The 19,258-nt window shown below is 40.5% G+C and overlaps 1 protein-coding gene across 9 annotated transcripts in view; it reads left to right on the forward strand.

Moving 5' to 3' along the window:
* WDR7 (WD repeat domain 7) overlaps positions 1 to 19,258 on the forward strand; it is a 151,496-nt gene that overhangs the window by 30,898 nt on the left and 101,340 nt on the right. For 8 of the 9 annotated variants that reach the window (XR_015707919.1, XM_087772849.1, XM_087772850.1 and 5 more), the window contains 8 exons: positions 476 to 696; positions 1,454 to 1,649; positions 2,791 to 3,005; positions 9,124 to 9,893; positions 10,484 to 10,572; positions 14,300 to 14,389; positions 16,385 to 16,503; positions 18,138 to 18,261. Coding sequence is in view for 8 of the 9 variants with exons in the window: in XM_087772849.1 (XP_087628975.1) it covers positions 476 to 696; positions 1,454 to 1,649; positions 2,791 to 3,005; positions 9,124 to 9,893; positions 10,484 to 10,572; positions 14,300 to 14,389; positions 16,385 to 16,503; positions 18,138 to 18,261 (1,824 nt within the window). In the remaining variant the exon portion in view is untranslated. The remainder of the gene's footprint in view (positions 1 to 475; positions 697 to 1,453; positions 1,650 to 2,790; positions 3,006 to 9,123; positions 9,894 to 10,483; positions 10,573 to 14,299; positions 14,390 to 16,384; positions 16,504 to 18,137; positions 18,262 to 19,258) is intronic. The other variant, XM_087772853.1, reaches the window with a different exon arrangement.

Genomic DNA, 19,258 nt, shown 5'->3' on the forward strand with positions numbered 1-19,258 from the left:
GCATACACTGCAGACTTGCATGCCACTGTTGTGGCCAGTGCAGAGTATGCAGTTTTCCCAGTACTGGTCCTTTTGGTTATAATCTTGGATAAATTTGTGTTTGACAGGGAAAGGAATTTATTTTTTCATATTTTTGTGGCCTTTTTAAATTTTTTTTTTTTTTTTTTTTTGCTGGTACTTTTTGGGGGGGAGGAGGCTGTAAAGTGAGGTTGTTCAGCAAGGCAAAAAGAATCATTCAGTCCATATCCCATAGAAAAGTTTGTGAACATTTTAAGAAGAGACAAGGCTAATTCTATAAGAACTTCTGTCAAAAACTGCAGTATGTCTGTATTTTTTTTTTTTTTTAATCAAGAAGTGTTTTGGATTGTTAACTGTTCTAAGACTTACTCTCTCTCTCTCTCTCTCTCTCTCTCTCTCTCTCTCTCTCCTCCCCCTTCTTTTCTTTTCCCCCTTTCACCCCAACCCAATTTCTCAGGTTGGCCACCTCACCGGACTCTCCGAGGCCATCGAAACAAAATTACATGCTTACTGTATCCTCATCAGGTTTCTTCTCGTTATGATCAAAGGTATTTGATCTCAGGTGGTGTGGATTTCTCAGTCATCATATGGGATATATTTTCTGGAGAGATGAAACATATCTTCTGTGTACATGGTGGAGAAATTACACAGCTTCTAGTTCCACCAGAAAACTGTAGTGTAAGTTTTACATAATGCGTCTGATAACCTTTCTCACACTTTCCATAAGCGGTACAGCTCCTCAAATCCTTCTTGAGAATGTGAATGTAATATGAAATACTGACAAGTCAGCACTGACCTAATGTGTAACTCTTGCAGACACTTAAAAAGAGTTTAACTGTTCTGTTAATCTTGGTTTTGTTCATATCACGTTTTAGCTACATAAAGAATTAAAAATAGTAGAAAAACAGGATACTAAAACCTAGCTGGCTAAGGAAATGCTTGGCATTTTGTGATATACAGCATTAACAGTGGGAGAGGATTTCCACGACACGGAAGCAGTCTTTCCCCTGAAGGTGTATGCGAATGCGATAGGCAGGCATTGCTCACCAGTTAGCCCGCAGGTTTTAAAGGCAATTTTGTTTTTCATCACTTGGATGAGTACGTAGAATTTAATGAACAAAACGACATTGATTTACTTGAAAACCGTGGTTTCTCTTTTTTGCTCAACAAAACAGGTTCTAATACCTCTTTGCTCTTTATGATGTGCAAGAGGTTGGACTCAAGAGAACTTCTGCAAGTGAAATTCTGTTTCTAGGGACCTCAGTGAGTGTAGCCATAGACTTACGTGCCTGTGATTTGTTTATAAAATAGCTTGTTGATCACCATATTGGTCCATTGAAGAAGATATTAAATGCAAACTGTCTGCATTATGATTAAGATTCTTTTCTTTTTTTATCTTCTTTTTTTTTATTATTATTTTTTCCCCTTCTATTAGGCAAGAGTCCAGCACTGTATTTGCTCTGTTGCCAGTGATCACTCAGTAGGGCTTCTGAGTCTGCGGGAGAAAAAATGCATCATGCTGGCATCCCGTCACCTTTTTCCTATTCAAGTAATAAAATGGAGGCCTTCCGATGACTATCTGGTGGTAGGATGCTCGGATGGGTCTGTGTACGTCTGGCAAATGGATACTGGTAAGGTTAAGTTCAAAGACATTGATTAAACTATTTTTTAAATAATATTTAGTTACAGTTCTGTATAAGTTGCATCTGAGAGAAGAGTTAAAATTTTTTCTCACGTTTCTATTTGGAAATGTAGCACTCCACATATTCCCAAAACTTGTAAGCCTTCGTTAAATACATACCTTAGTATTCGGAATAGCTCGTTCCGTTTTGGAGAAGTATAGCTTGCTGGGGCTGTCTTCCCCCACATGTTTTCCTAGTTATCTTTAGAGAGACTAGTTCAAGTGTTGGCTGCGCTTGTAGCGTGCTCTCAGTTTATTAGCGTCCGCGCTTCCTCAGCAGTTTTCTTGAAAGCTTGGTGTAGAAGCGCAGCACCTCGAATCTACAATAGTTTCTTGCTCTGCAGAGTGAAGAAAGTGTTTGTTGGGGTTTTTTGTATTGTTTGACTTGTTGTTTGGTGTGGTTTGTTTTGTTTTTAAAGAGAAACTAATACTTAGTTTAGAAGAAAGTAAAAATGGGCCTTAACAAAATGGGCAACAAGGGATAAAACAAAAACAGCTTTGTAGAAAATTTTGTGGTATTTGAAAGGGAGAAAGCGAGGGAAAAAAATGCATCCAAATATATGCGGTGTGTAATGACCTTTTAACTCCTTAACTCACTGAAGAAAAAACCCACAAACCTGCAATGATGTCTGAATATTACTTTCAGCTTATTGTGAAAACTAGATGAGAATTGTTTTTTATTCAAGCTCTAGGAAGCAAAGAGGAACCTGAGATCTATCGTGGAAAATTTAATCCAGACGGGTAGTTGGGTGGGAGAGGGAATTCAAAATGATTGAAAACCTTCTGCTAGAAAAGTTGAGCAGCTGCAGTCATCACTCTCTTGTCAGTACAGAATCACATTGTGGGGGTTTTTTACACTTGTCTTGACTTTTGTTAATGTGGTTTTTCTTTACACGCTTCAGCTTCATGGAAATTTAGGAAAATTCCATCCCCTTAGGAATATTAGTTCTGAAAGTAGCTGTTAACACAACGGAATGTTTTGTGCATTGCATCCTGTGGTGTAAATTATTCTCGCCCATTGTTGTACTTGTGATATTTTGGACATGCTGAGTTGTTTCTGCTTAAACTCACGCTTTTCAACATATTTCCAGGTGCGCTGGACAGGTGCGTGATGGGAATAACAGCAGTGGAAATCCTGAATGCCTGTGATGAGGCAGTCCCAGCGGCTGTGGACTCCCTGAGCCATCCCGCCGTCAACCTGAAGCAGGCCATGACTCGGCGTAGCCTGGCTGCTCTGAAAAACGTGGCGCATCAGAAACTACAGACTCTTGCCACTAACCTGCTCGCTTCCGAAGCCTCTGACAAGGTAAGGGGTGTTTCAGTTTGTCCGTTTTCAATGCGGTCCCTGAAACATTTATTTCCATAAATAATTGATTAAAATATGGGAAGTCCTCATTGTTGTCACTGAAAGGGTCTTGTCTAAAGCTCTCTGAAATCTTAGTAGAAAGACCTAAACTAGCTTTACCTGGCCTTAGGTCAGTCCTAGGAGTTCGCTTTCCTGGAACAAAAAGTATCGGCGTTCTTCAGTGTCATTGCGCAGTTTCTAATGCAGGTGATGTTATCCAGAGTTACGTTTTAAGAACACATTTCATTTATGTTTTTTCTGTTCTGTGCTCTCAGTGGTAGCGGTTTTCCTTGCTGGAGTCTAATGCTTTCAAACTTCCTCTTCGCTGTCTGTACTGCTTTCACTGTCTTTTTCTCTAGGTTCAGTAAGAACAGAGGTTATGCACCAAATAAACTTATCTCTTTCTAGATAGGCAATAATGGATTTTTAATATCAACCGACACAATCCCTTCTATATCTCTTTAAATGTTGTTCCCCAGTTTATGTTACTGTTCACGATGCTACCTCCCACTTCAGTGTGCATTCTGCTGTTTTGTTTTGGGCTGTTTTTTCAGGTTGAGTTTATTTAAAATCTGGATTTAGCAGCATTTCATAGAATCTGGAATATTTGCTCACTTGTGTATGTTCTGTTAATTTGTAGTATTGACGGGTAGACAAGGAACCAGCCCGTGATCCACATCCATCAGAAGCAAATCTCCCCTTTTTCGTTTTGTGCTAGCTTTGAGGAATGGAATCAGCATTGATCTGTTGTTTCCCTTCTCCCCCATACTGGACATGCTTTATACGTTCCTGCAGATCTTGCTAAAGGTGGAGCTAGAGCTCCATTTTATTTTATTTTGGTAATTGTTGCTGTGTGACAGTTCAGAAAAAGTATTACTAAAATATATGTACAAATAGATATAAATGGATCCAAAGTAACTTAAATGCTGAAAATTAATTACGGTTTGAGAAATATTTTACATGTCTAATGCTAGAAGATATTAATGGGCTTAGCTGATGCCTAAATATTTCAGTGCTTAATGTTAAGGACTTTTTAAGTTACGTTTTATGATTTCAGTGATGAATTCAAATGGAACTGTCTGTAGTAACTTGTTAAAAGCATTCATTAACTGTTCCTGAGTGCGATGTGTCTATGAATAGAGCGCGCGAGCCACAGCATGCTCACGTCTGTTCATTTAGAAACACAGCTTTACAATTTATATGGGCGTTACGGAGTGCAACACCAGGCTCCTTCCCACCTGAGCAGTGAGTAAATGCTCGGATTAAGAACCCTGCTAAGCAGATGTTTCTGATGATACCGGAGTGCTAAGAGTTCGGTAGCCGGGCGGTGAGCCTGCACGTTAGTCTCTGGAGTCAGAGGGTGGTTTTTCTCCATCCTGGCGGTTGTTGCATAAGCTGGAAGCACCTGAAATACTTCGAGATGTGGAGAAGTTCCTTTTTTAACAACTAGTAATGAGCTCTTTTTCCAAATTGATAGCTCACAATAAGAAATAACTTGGATTTCCGATTGTATAGAGAGTAATTTGTACATTTTAGCATTAATTTTATTGTTCTGAAGAGCAGATAGAGTACAATATGGCATGTATCCCAAGAACAGCTAGTACAACGTAAAAATTTTAAGGAACTTCAGTATGGCAGCTAGAACAGTACAAGAGTTAGTTCTGAATACCCTGTTAATTTTAACGTGCCTAATTATTATTCAGTCTGAGTTTGGACTGTCGATTTTGAAAACTACCGGACAGCTGACAGCATCGCATTGCAGAGGTGGTAGAGATGGAAGAGAAAAGCAAACGTGACTTTTAGATACAGGCTTAGTTATCGATGGTGGTTTAGCCGGCGGGCTCGATAGCACGGCAGGGCAGGTTGTCCGGGGAAGAGCTTTGCATTGTGCGTTTCTGTTTTGGCCGAATATAGAGAAAAGGTAAGTCCTGACCTCGCGAGGGTTTTATGAACTTTGTCACAGAAAGAATATGACCCCTGACTCTTCAAATTTTTATCTTTCTGTTAAAGATTAATAGAGGGAAGTGCAAAATTATCTTGAAGGAAACTGGGAAAAATCTCCTTGGTCGCGTATTCGAGAAGTACGTAGGAGGCTTTCCTTGCCCTGAGCAGCTTGCTGTAGCGGCTCCCACTTCGAGCAGGGGGTTGCATTAAAGGGTCGCCAGCCTTAGCCAGCCTGCGGCTGCGTCCTGCTTGCGCTTGCTCGTGTTGATGATTCCAGTGCTCTACCAGTCGTCATAACTTTTTTCGTAATAAAGACGCGTCAGAGTGGACAGGTAGTAAATTCGCTTAGTCTGTCAACGCCATTCAAAACTGTTACCTGAGCCCAAAGAAAACGAGCTTAAGTATTTTCGCTTCTGTTTTCCTGCCGTTCCCGCAGGCGGCTGATGTCCTGGCAGTCTGGGCCGCGGCCGGCAGAGCGCAGCAGAGCTCTGCTCCCAGCAGAGCCTGGCCGTCCGCCCGTTCCTGCCTTATTTTGCCTTCTCCTGTTATATTCTGTTTGGGAAAGCAGTGTCACTTGCAGAGAGCATTCCTTGGCACAGCACGTGTGCTCAGGCTTGCCTGCTGCTGTTCCCGCTGCGTTCAGCGTGACCGTTCGCAGATGTGAGGGTGAATGTTGCACTCGGACGTGCTGTGCGAACGGGTGTGTGTTATGCGCAGGTTCCTCGCGTCTAACGAAGGTATAGCTACCTATAGATGTAGGTCTGGCTACCTACAGAGGCGTGGTACGCAGCACAGCAAAATGTGCTCTATACCAGAGGTCAATGATGGTTAATAGCTAAAATGTTGAATTGTTGCTTTTGATATTACCATTGTGACCGTTACCGGAGACGGTTTCATAAAAAGTTACCCACATGACATTCTGAGAAATGAACTAGATTTTTTTTTTTTTTAATAAATAAGGAATATGTGAATAAATCAGTGCATTGTAGAATATAATTTGCAGCTGTTATTTATTGACAACTAATTATTTCCTCTTCTGGTTTCAGTTATCCTTCATTTGCTTCTCGTGGCAATAATAACTATGTTTAATAAGCATAGTTTATTCATTCTCCGAGCTGGCCACCGAGAAAGGAGCAGAATTTGGCCATTTGCTCTAGTGCTGATGGCGTTAGGCCCTGCCTGTTTGTCTGGCACGGTGAGCTAGCTAGCGCTGCGGCTCCTCCGAGCAACGTAAGGACAGGGAGTGAGCGGGATGGTCTCTGCTTAATTTTTCTTTCATAATCCCTGGGCCCAATGTTAATTTCCCTTCTGGTAGTGCCATAACTTTGTTACATAAGTGAAATGTATTTTAATTTGAAGAAAGGCAGAAATGAAGAAGGATTCGATTCTAGTGGAGTAGCAAATGGTATTGAAGGTTTTGCCAGCTCTGCATTTCGTTGCTGGAGAGTCTTTTGATATGTTTTGAACATTGCTCTGTGTGTGTGCTTTTGGTATCTGGTTTGTTTGTTACAAAACGAGTGCATTGGAATACTGTCAAATATTTATGTGTATTTGTTGAGAATCATCCCCTGGAAGTGAGCAAGAACTAGTGAGTATAGCAAGCAAACCAATAATTGTACTTGCTCTTCTCCAGTTCCACCCCATACAGTAAAATATACGTGGGTATTCATTCTAAGCAAGCAAAATGTTAGCAGCCTTAAATTAAGAGTCTGCAAATGAAATAAAGTATTAGTGTGGTAGAAAAATGAAGATTACAATATCAAGTAAGACTAACATAGTGGATTGCTTTAGGTAAATAGACTTTCTGCGTGTTATGCTTAGACAGGATCAAAGGAGCAGTTTCTTACTCTGGTTTTTCCCCCGCGCCCCTTGCTGTGAAGCAGTCAAGGGGAGAGGTCGCACTCAGAACCGAATTGCGAAGAAGCCGTGGCTGGATCAGCCGCTGCTCCTGACGGCAGCTCAGGGTACTGAGCCTCTCTTGGACAGGCTGGTTTCCAAATATAAAGCTAATGTAAAACTTTGGGGAGGTCAGTTTTTCCTCTAAGATTTTTCCTGTAAAAAGCAATGTTGCACTCTTCAGGGATATACAGCCACAGAAAAAGCAGAGTGCTTTATGAGAAACAAATCTGTGTGAAGGAGAACCTTGAGAATTAAAATAGTACGCTTATTTCAAAAGCAGGTTCATACACTGGAACAATAATTGAACATGATGTGGATATTACATTCTTTCATGCCAGCAGCATTTTGGGGGTCTTTACAGCTATAATGGAGAAGGAATGTATACAAATTACTTCAGTTTTCAAACACATGCTATGAAATCTGTACAAAACTTAAAGCAGCCAAGTAGTTGTAAGACTAGAAATGCTTACTGTCTTGGAAACCAAGTCCTTGAGAGAGACAATAAATGGTACATATGCATGTCCAATTTTCCAGTTATAAAATGTTAAGTAGAGTATGCATTTGTTTCTGTGATTCATAGCGATCAATACATTTGTTAGTATTCAGAAGCAGAATGAAAAGAGTTGAAAAATGCAAGATAATGGGTGTTGGTAGAAATAATAGTTTTACAGCTGAGCAGATTTTCAGTGGCGACCGCTCCTGTGGTCCGGGGTATTTAAGACTTCATAAGATGTGCACATTGCTTCACGTCAGTGAACAGAGGGAGCAATATATCGGGATGGATATAGCGTAGGATAAAAACCTATTGCAAATTAGTGTACGTGTACACATTTTTGCATGATGTATAGAGTGTATGTTAGTTATTTGTATAGTCTGTGTATATTTATAGTGTATATGTGTGTGTGTACACGCATACCTATTTGTAAATATATATACAGTGTATATATACAAAACTGCAAGCCCTGTTAATTTCTAAATAACCGTCCTGCTGTAAAATGTGCTTTTGTAGTTTAGAAAAGACCCCCGGGACTGGAAGTTTGAGAGACTACCAAACTGAAAGAGTTTATATTAATGTTAAGGCTGTTGAGTTATACATGAGGAAAGACATAGGAGCCTGGACTGTATTGCTTTTATCGGTGATATATTAAGAACGTTTGGGTTAATTCTACTTTCAGTAAAGGTTGATGTTTTCTGAACAAACCATTCAGCCTATACCACTTGTGGAAAAAATACCATTTCTCCTGCAGCCCTTCTTAGCCTTGTGTAGGGTAAGGGTGTTTAGGTGCTCCCTTAGACGTAGCTGTCAGTTGAGCACGGGGTTTAACTTCTGCAGCGACTAATACAAGCATCAGGAATGCTTCTTCGTCGCTGAACCCAGCAACTGCTTCTCCTGTAGGTTTTTCTTGCTCTGACTTTGTAATTCTGAATATTCCTGTTTGATGCACAACCTTATGTCCTTCAGACTGTTAATTCAATTGTAAAAGGGTTTATTTCTGTTAAGAGTCTCTTCTTCACTTGTCTGAAGAAAGTAAGTACTTGAGCATAATCTTGTGTTGGTTATGGAGCTAATAAATTTTCACAATGCTTAAAACCCGATGTTAACGTTCTTTTGTCTGAGCTCCTTTTCTGACTGTTTTCAGCTTTTATCCCATAGCATTTTAATTTTCTTTCCTTTTTTTTTTTTGTTTTGTTTTCCCTTTGGGAGGAAGGGACGGAGGAAGAAGATGGACTTAAGTAGTGGAGTGAACAAGTGACACACTGATTGCATATCTGGACAAATTTATTAGTAGCTTATTTTCCAATAGTATAAATTGCTGCTATACTTCAGTATCCAAATATGAAATATTTAATATGTTTTAAGTTTAATGACAAAATATTGACACTTTATTGTTCCTTGGAGTATAACTATTATCTTTTAGAATTCATGAGAAAGAAATGTCAACTTCTGTCTTATCTGGAGCGCTCTATTTATCTGATAACTTACGTAAGGGAAATTCCTGTATTTTAGGGGTGTAACACTTAACACAAGTCTGACATTCCTGACATTGTGAGAAGTGCTGTAAAATTCTTCACTGATACTTCCATAACGTTTATCATAACATGTTTTATACCCGTGTGAGTTTTCAAACTTCGATCATCCACAGCTTCCTTAGTTTGTGAATTAACTTTGTGAAAAGTGTTAAGAAAGTAATCCAATTAAAATGTCAATTTTTTTTTTTTCTTCTTTTTTTTCCAGGGGAATTTACCTAAATATTCTCATAACTCCCTGATGGTTCAAGCTATAAAGACTAACTTAACGGATCCAGATATACACGTGCTCTTCTTTGACGTAGAAGCCCTGATTATTCAGCTGCTGACTGAGGAGGCCTCCAGACCCAACACTGCGCTCATTTCTCCGGAGAATTTACAGAAAGCCTCTGGCGGGTCTGACAAAGGAGGCTCCTTTTTGACTGGTAAACGAGCAGCCGTCCTCTTCCAGCAGGTCAAGGAAACAATCAAAGAGAATATAAAAGAGCATCTTCTTGATGATGAAGATGAGGACGAAGAATCGATAAGGCAGAGAAGAGAAGACGGCGACCCAGAATATCGTTCTAGCAGATCTAAACCGTTAACTTTATTAGAATATAATCTGACCATGGATACAGCAAAGCTTTTTATGTCCTGTCTTCATGCCTGGGGCCTGAATTCTGTTCTAGATGAGCTTTGCCTTGATCGTCTTGGGATGCTTAAGCCCCACTGTTCCGTGTCCTTTGGCCTCCTGTCTAGAGGAGGCCACATGTCTCTGATGCTTCCTGGCTATAATCAGCCTGTCGGCAAACCGTCCTACGATAGCGTGGAGTTAGGAAGGAAAATGTCCGTTACAGAAGGACTGGGAAAGGGGACGTACGGCGTATCACGTGCCGTCACCACGCAGCATCTCCTGTCTGTTATCTCGCTGGCCAACACACTGATGAGTATGACCAATGCAACTTTTATCGGAGACCACATGAAGAAAGGTCCGACCAGGTATGGCAAATATTCCCTGGAACTTGTGAGAACTTTCTTTCAGAGTCTCTATTTTAATACAGCATTTCATTTTGTTTAATTTTACTGTGGGGTTTGATGTATTTAATAGCTGTGAAAAACTTTGGTACCTAGATGGAATTGAGTGTATTTCTTCTTTCTTGAATGTAGTATTTTTTTATGCTAAGATAGCTATATTGCTTTGAATGGAGTTAGGTAATTTACAACGTTAATAGAACCTGGAGTTGTATTAACATATGCGCCGGTAGGTCTGAGAGGCCGTTTTTGTCCTCCTTTTTAGTGCTTATTGTTTTTAACGAGTTTTTGTAATGACTAGGTCAAATTTTAAATAAATCAAAACATACAGATGAACTTTTTATCACCAAAAAATAAGCTTACCTAGGAATTGTAAATGAGATACTTCTTATTTTTTTTTTCTGTCAAGCCAACTGTTTTTTATAGGGTTGCTTTTCAAAGTTTGTTTAGTCACAGTATCTTTAGCAAATAATATCTTTTTTTATTTTTTTTTTCTGTTCCCCCCCCCCCCCCCCCATCCTCCTTCTTCTCCCCCTTCATGTATATTTTGTGTTTAGGCCACCTAGGCCAGGCACTCCTGAGATGTCAAAAGTGAAGGCACCCCCTTCAATTTCAAGTCATGCAGCCCAAGGACAAATTAAGCAAGGTAAAAATCACTTGCTTTGGAACAATTTGATATGTCGTTTCAGCTCGTGACACTGAAGTGATCACCCTACTGTGAAGTGATAAAAATATTGCTACCTTCTATGTGGGAATAAAAAGTAGTGTAATAGTCTAGATAAAAATCTTAATGACTAAGACCTTTTTAAGAATCAATATAAGGTGCTGATACCGGCATGAAGTCAGTCCCTGACAATGGTTTTATGCATATTTTAAGTGCTCCCAAACGTTCTGGTGTTGAGGTGATAGTAGGAGGTTTAAAGTCTGTAACTAAGGGCTATAGAGCCTAATACAAAACTGTTTATGTATGTTTATAAACCAAAGCATAAAGGCAAACACGTCTGAGTAGTATGTATACATTTCCTCTCCTTTTTTAGGAAGGAGGAAGAAACTAATTTATTTTAACACTACTTTTACCGCTGCTGCTGCTATTTTCATCACTTGCAGTTATGAAAGATGGCAGTGGGTGATACTGAAGGATCCTTTAATAGTCCGCATTGTATCTTTCCTTTCACAAGCGTAGTGGTGAAGTACAGGAACACCATGTGATGTAAAAGAAGGATGTACACAAGATTACACATAAATTTTCTACTGGAGTAGAGTGGAGTCGGGGCTGGAGCTTCCTCCAGAGAGCAGGAGCAGAGGGAAACAGTCCTGCTGGGACGGGAGGGATGGAGGAGGAGGAGGTGCCTTCCTGCTCGCTTGTTAACTTAGAGCTGCTGTCTGATGGGGCAAATGAGCTACTCCTCTTAATGCCAACAGTAAAGTAAATGTAAACCACCACGATGTGGCCAGTTCTGACTTGAGCTTAAAGCTAAGGAGCGAGTGAACTGTGGGAAGAGCGTGGGGCAGCTCTTGGAGGCAGCCGGCGCCGGCCCGTGGGGAGCGGAGGCGGCGCGATGCGGTGCCGTAGGCCTGCAGTGCCCGACAGAGGAGGAGCAGTACTTGCCCGCTGGGGCAACGGGGGAGTACAATCCGCGTGGGACCCGCTGAAGGTTGCTTACGGCTTGAGGGGAACGTGGGTTCGTAACCTCTGTCATACGTGTTTTGCTGTATGACAAAGGGGAAAGGTATACACATCATGGCTGCTCTTACAGCTCTTTGAGAGTTTTTGTGGATGTGCATATACTGTAGGGCAGAAGAGGAAAGGTTTGTCTTTTTTCCATCATGTGTTTGGTTATTTTTAACTAAAAGCAGAGATCCTTCAGGACTTACTTGAAATTCCCTTTGAAAATTGCAATTATCTTTTATTTTTAACTGTTAAAACTTCTGTCTTTTCAAGCCATATGAATACGGAGAAACTTGCAATTTGTAAAATGATTGCATTTTGCAGAATATAAATACATTGTCATTGTCGTATTTACCACAATGTACAATCTTTAAAGATGTACATTAAAGACATACGTGCATCTAAAATATATCTTTAAACTGTGGAACTGCTCTTGTATTAGAGAGCTAGTAAGCACAACAGGCTACGTATACATCAGCTGTGTGACTTTCTTCACTCACCTGCCAAAAAAGGGGGATGTTTATATCTGAGGAGGAAACTTGCCCATCAGCAACACTTGTCTGTATTTATTCTTTCCCTAAATATAAATATTAATTTAGTGTGATCTTTGGTTGGAAAGGGAAAATCAGTTTCAGGAGTGGTATGCATCAAGCTTTTTTCATGATGAAGGGTGCTACATAAATAGAGAAGTAGCAGTCAATAACAACAAGCAGAAATAAAAAAAAAAATCAGGGCTCTTGTCTCAACATGTGGGGCTTTTTTGGTTTCGTTTCTTTGTTTTGGTTTGTTTTTTTACAGCCGTTTACTTTTCCCCTTCGAAAGAGAATTATTTGAAAGGTCAGGGTTTCTCAGAGATGGTGTCTATATGGCAAATTCATTGCGAGAAAAAACACTTGTCACAGTGAGAGTCTGTGTTCATGTTTTTGTTTTTTAAAGATATAGTTCCATTATGGTTTTTCTTTCCCTAATAGCAATGATGTAATTTCTTTGAAATAGCTTTGCTAAGTTTGGGGATAGACATACTTCACTTACCCAGTGGAAGTATTTATAACGTCATGAGAAGCAATTGATAAAAATGAAATTCTTTGTGGTGTCACGAGTACGGAAGAGTACTCCTATTCCTAAACTGTCACCTTTTGCTGTGTCTGGTGGCACGTCTTGCATGCTCGGGGGGGAGATGGGTTTGCTTCAAAGTGGTACTCTTAGGTCCTAAGTATCCTCGGTGTCTTATCTTTACATCCCATTGTGCGCTGCTTGCAGTATCTTGCCGCTCATAAATTTCTGGTGCTGCTGTTCTCAAAAATCAACTGGCGATACAATTGATGCGTTTTCTGACATGCCTGATCTCCGTCAATTTGACCTGTATTTGTCCGGAGCTGGGCACAGCTCTGTGCTGCTCAGCTACTGGGCCAGCCGCTTCCATTGCGGTGCTTGTTGTAATTCCTGCTGCTGGAAGAGAGCTGGCAACTGCAACAAAAACGAGGCAAAAAAGAAACTGCAGGGTAAGACGTTTGGGGTGGGTTTGTGTTTTTACAAACCATCTTTTTCATCAAACGAATAGCTTTTCTTATACTTCTACAGAAACTGGGTTTTGCTGTTAGGAAGCGATTGGCGCTAGCCGTCCTGTCACTGTACACGTGCCATCGTGATGCATTTGGGGGGGGGAGTCTGGAAAAAGTAGTTTTGATGCAGATGTCCCACGGTGACAAAAGAAGTTCACTGCATGAAGAGCAAACGGACCATTGAGAAGACAATGCTTAATCGGTTCAGGAGCTTGAACCCATTGTCGTTCCGCAACGGAATAAGAGAGGGGGATTAATTTGAAGATGCTTGTGCATGACATATGGTAATTTCTCTATAGGAAGGAAGTGTCAGATAGTGACCTCTAAATCTCCGCCTTGACCCCGGGTTGTAGCATGTGTATGCCATAAGGTCTGCGCATCTTTTCATGCGATAATATTAAGTCGTGAAGCATTAGTGGAAGTATAACGTTTAGAACCGCTTTTAAGTTACATTTGCACCAAGAAACGGTGCAGTTTACAAAATAAATGTCACAGATGGGGTTTTGAGTACCAGGCTTGAGCGGTGCTCTCCTGTAGCTGCTTGCCTGTGGTCCCACGCTGTACGCTTTGTATGCGTCTGCTTTAGATTCTTAGCCCTTTCTTTGGTCTAGGCTTAAATTATTTGAAGGGAGACACGTTTAAAATGAACCTGTATAAAAACTAACCGTCGGTAATACATTCTGTGACATCCAGGAGTGACAGATGGGGCAGCCCGGGTTTAAAAGGGGTTATTTCTAGGGTTTTTAGTGAGTAATGCAAATTCCAAATCTAGCTAAACATGGGAAAAGCACAAGAAGCAGCAGTGAAACTCCCTGTTTTTTGAATTCGTAGTCAACCGTGCCGTCAAACCCAATCTAGCTATCTAAAGACACCTTTGTAATCGCTTTATTTACAGGTACTTTTGTCTTTTCAAAACATGCAAGTTCTGTGTAGCGTATCTGTGTTTCTCTGCAGTTGCGTCTCTTCCTCTCACTGGCATTGCACTTCTTGTAAAACCTAGAATTTTTTTAAGTTTAATATTATCACAGTTTCCTCTAGTTTTTTGTTTTTCATTCTTCAGTGATATTAATCTGTTTTTCAGAAGCTGCTATCCTCACTTTCCTATTTTTTTCTCTTTTCTTTCTTCTTCTTTCCTCTGCAAGTTGCTCCTGCTGTTTCTTCTAGCACTGAAGCTGGTCACTCTGGCTCTGACACTGCTCCTACTTTACATACCTGTTTCTTAGTCAATGAAGGTATTCTTTCCTCACTTTTCTATCTATTTGTCTTTTACTTTCAACTAATGTCCCTTATCATTGTTATGACATGACTTTAATTTGATCTATGTAGGAATTTTTCTTTGCAAAAAAGAGGGGCAATGAGTTTAGGTTTGTATACTTTGCCATTAATGCTGGCAGAGGCTGAGCAGATTCAGTTTGCGTCTTGGACTGCCTGTAAATGCAGTTCTCAACCGGTGAATCAAAGATATTTGGGATCTTGTTCGGGTTCGCTGTTGTCTTTTGACAAAAGCCTCAGCCCCTGTTAGGCAGGGCAAGCACGTGTGCCTTTCCCCATGGGGGGCGTACGCCGGAGAGAAGCCGCAGCACGCATGGCGAGTTCCACGCGGGCGCCGTGTCCCGGCCCTGCGCTGCGGGCCGCAGGCCGCCTCTCGGTAGGAGGGCTCGGCCAGCCTGGAGCCCGGGGAGGACCCGCTGGGGCGAGCACCCGCTCCCGGGATGAATGAGCACCAGCGCTCCGTAGTCCACGGTATAAATGGAAAGACTAAAAATTTAACGCTCCTTTGAAAATGGAACAGACAAAATCAGTTTCGTGTCACTTAAATTTATTTTTGGTGCTTGTGAAAACTTAGTGTTTATTTACACCACTTGGGTTTTGTGTCGGGGATGATTTTTTTCCAATAAGTATTTACCCACGTTATGAAGAATGTCTTTCTGCCAAAAAGATTGGCACAAAACCCAACCAACCAACCAAAACCCCCTTGTATCCCTGTAGGCAAGTTGCTTTAAATCAGGATTTTTATGCCCTTATTACTAAGCTATAAACTCCTGCTTTCATGCATCTCAAGTAGCAGAAACAGCGTTCTCTTAAATTGGAAATTCCTCTTTTTAATCCATTTTTCTTTAAGGAAAATTGACATAATGATTTCTTTTCTTGTAGCACCATGAAGAGCTTTATTAGTTAAAATACGTAGATTTTTATGCTCAGTATTGCTGACAATTAAAAAATATAGATCTATATGCTCACCTGAAGTATTTCTCAAGTCAATGTAGAGCACAATACTAAAAGAATTCTTTTGCCTAGAGTACTTTACAAGCGTTTTTACAAGCTATGTTGTTTGAGCTTGATACGCTTATCTTTACTGGTTTTAACTACGCAATATTGCAGGCTTGTAGTATGAATGCCCCTGAAGTAAGCGTGTTGAAGTAAGATTTAGGTGGAAAGATAAGGAAAGCAGACAAATGTGCACTTGTACATATTTGCACACCTTTTAAAACAGGACAGAAAATTCTATGTAATTTTTCTAGTGGTAATTCATATGCTAAGTTTTCTGTAATTGAATTATATCACACTTGCATGTAGGACGTTAAATATCATGATAAGTAATGCTAATTATGGTTTGAACAGGGCATCTAAATCTTGAACTCGGAACCATAGCTTATGCTTCTGAAAAAAATTGGCCATAATACTTTTAGGGACTTTTTTATATTTAGTACGTATGTGGAGCATATTCTTAAGGCTGCAAGTTTAAAATCCAAGCATGCAACTAGATACTGAGGTCTTTTTGAGAGGGGCTGGGGAGGAAGAGGGATGTTTGTGTTTAATCAGGACCGATTTGAGGCAATCTCCTGCTGATGTCTCATTTGGCCCTTGCCTGTGTTTGGGATCTGACCAGCTAGTTCACAAGGCACGACTGAGGCCTGGAAGAGCTCGTTCCTGTCTGATCCAGACAGCACATGCACTGTACCGCCTGCCCTGAGGTCAGCTGGCGGCAGTAAAGATGGGGTGAGCCCCAGGTTCCCACGGCAGAAGAAACGATTTTGTTGTTCTGCTGCAAAATTGGTTCTATTCTACTTTTTTTTTTTCTCCTCTCCCTCTTTCTCCCACCTTCTCCTGAAGACCTACTGCATACCAGGCCAGTGGCTAATGTAAATTTACTTGATGGCATTTTGAACTTAAAATTGCTTTGCTGTTTATTATGTTTATGTTCCTGTTGTGATGTGTTTTAACAGGGTGGAGCCAGCTTGCTGCTATGCACTGTGTAATGCTCCCCGACCTGCTGGGACTGGACAAATTCAGACCTCCTCTTCTGGAGATGCTGGCTCGCAGGTGGCAGGATCGATGCTTGGAGGTGACTTCAGTAGTAATGTTGTACTGCTAGGGTTTTGGGGGGTTTATGTTGTCTTTTACTGATCACATTTTCCCTTAGTATGAAAAGAATATAATTCTTCTCTGATGCAAGTTCCTGCAGTTTTTATTTCAGATTTAGTAAGTTAATTTTCCAGTTAACCTGTCAAAATGTTGAAAAAGTTACCATGTCTAAATATATATATATATATATATATATATATATTTTGTTTTTTACCTTCTGGATGCTGTACATATCTTTTGAAGAAATTATTGGATTAAACACTTCCGTGATTCCATTAAGAAACTTAAGATTAAAAAAACCTACCCTATATTTTTCAAGAGACTGCTGAGTTGCTTTATTTTTTGGAGTGTGTATACAGTGGCCAGTAAATGGTTTGTCACCCAACCGTTTGATAAATGACTAGTGGGCCTTAACACTACACCTGTGCTGTTGTGGCAAAAAATGTATTGACTGTGCAGCTTTCCAAGTGGGGAAGGAGTAACGGAGCTGGGCTGTAGGGCGCAGGTCCTCAGCGGTCCTGGAACTTAGTGGGGAATATGTTTTTTGCTACCTGATTGCCTGGTCTTTTGCTAGAGAGGATATACCGTGAGATGGTTTCCTGAGAGGGTAATTACTTTGAAGCTCATTAAAATTTGGAAGCAGCAGAAGTCCAGTTACTGGATACCTTAGGTGTCAGGGTAGCATATTTATATTCTGTTTGTTCACAATTTTTTATTTCACCTTGATCAAATCACTTAACTTCCTTATGCATTAAATCTTTTAGACCAAAAATAATATGTGTATTTATGAATGTGTGTGTTTATGAACTTTTCCGATGGAACAAGTGATATTAAAGGGGGACAAATAGTACAAGATAGTATTTTGTATTTGTTGACGTAAGAACCCAGTTGTTTTTTGGTTTTTTGGGTTTTTTTAAATTTGGGAAAGCTTTTTCTGTGTATTTTCCTCTGCTTTCATTGTTCAGTCTTCCGTAATATGTAGTAAATGAGTAAATCTCGTGGGGAAAAAAAAAAACTTTAAAGAGATATTTTTGCTTGCTTTTATATTGTAACATTCATGACATTTAGAAAACTTCCTTCATTGCACATTTGGAATTTTGGACCCAACTTTGGAAATGCTGTAGAGAAGGGTGATCACAAGTTGCTTCTAGAAAACCAGAGTTTTGGTGGCCTTTCAGTGCATCAGCGCGAACATAAGGTTCAGCCTTGAGTGAGAAACCTGTCTTGCCGTCACTTCACGGGACGGGAGACGGCCTCGGTCTGTGCCGAGAAAGGCCCGGGCGCGGAGGCCGGGAGGAGGTGGGACGGCGGTTCGGTTTGTGCACTGCCCTCGTGCCAGGGGCTGAGCGGTGACGGTCATCCCCTAGGTTTCTCATGGGGCTGCACATCTTTGCTGGGTCCTGTTGAGAGTCGTCATGGTTGGGGCATGTCCTGTTTATGGTTATTTTGCCTCTGTGCTTAAGGTGGAGAGGGGTGGGGAAAAATGAAGGTCTTCTAAAAGCTTCGGTTGGTTTTCTGTAGAAGTTTTCCTTTTGTTCTTGCTAAATTATACTGAAAGCATACTGATAAATATTTGATGTTTGAGTTGGTATGATGTTGCTCTTGGCTTTACAGGTGAGAGAAGCTGCCCAGGCCTTGTTGCTAGCAGAACTCAGAAGAATCGAGCAGGCAGGTCGGAAAGAAACCATCGATGCATGGGCTCCTTATTTACCACAGTACATTGACAGCGTTATATCACGTAAGTAATGCTGTGTTAAACCTGAAAATAACTTGGTTGCTAGATAAAAGAAAAAAACGCATTTTGTACACAAAATCGTGAACAGTACTACTGATCGAGGGGAAAGTTCTAGGGGGAAAAAATCTAGGCTTATATAGAAAAGCTTCTTGAAATTTTCAAAGTAATTTCACAATCATGAAATCGCTTAAGGGCACTAACGTCGATTAGGCAAATCGAACGCTTCAGTACGTCTCGCTGGGATTGGAGCGCCTTTCGCAAAGGCTGCCGCTGCTGTTGGGGGGGCTAGGCTGTAGTTTAGAGGTTTTAGGGAAGAAACCTGCTATGAAAAGGGCTGATAAGATTACAAGGTCCTGGTGGTAAAACGCTGACTTTCCTTTTCAAAGAATGTATAATTAGATTATAGAAATTGTTATAGAGGGATCCTTTGGCATCCCAAGAGCATAAAAGGATTCTGGAAGGAGCTAATGCGGGGTCGTGCAGTGTGTGTCCATCAGCGTCCGTTAAACACTCGATGCGACGCCTGCCCAGTCGGGTGTTCAAAGCCATTGGTTACCAAGTGCTGCAAGGAGATATTGGGCAAAGTTTATTCTCCAAATAAGTTAAATAGCTACTGACCACTATTTAATCGGTTGTATTTTTCTCCAAAATAGCTATTTTCATTTTATTCATTGTTATTAAAGCAGAGGTTGTACAGACTCTAAGATCTGTCAGCATCATGAGATACACTATTCACTTGTCCATCTAGAAACTTGCCTTTGTAGAATAATGTCCAAACGCATCTGCCTTACATAACAAACCAGTAAAAATTTATATTGTCATAAATGAGAATGTTTGCTTTTAAGTTGTAGGTGTTCATCTTAAAATGAGATTCTTTTTCCACTGAAGCACGTAGTTTCTATTCGGAGAAAGATCTCTATTAAATACCGATTGATTTTTGAGAGATGTGTAATAATCTTATTAAATCTAAATTGAACGCATAAATTATATGGAACACAGT

Source organism: Nipponia nippon, unplaced genomic scaffold, assembly GCF_047370975.1.
Source record: "Nipponia nippon isolate SJK-2023a ecotype South Korea unplaced genomic scaffold, ASM4737097v1 scaffold_37, whole genome shotgun sequence".
NCBI classification, from domain to species: Eukaryota; Metazoa; Chordata; class Aves; order Pelecaniformes; family Threskiornithidae; genus Nipponia; species Nipponia nippon.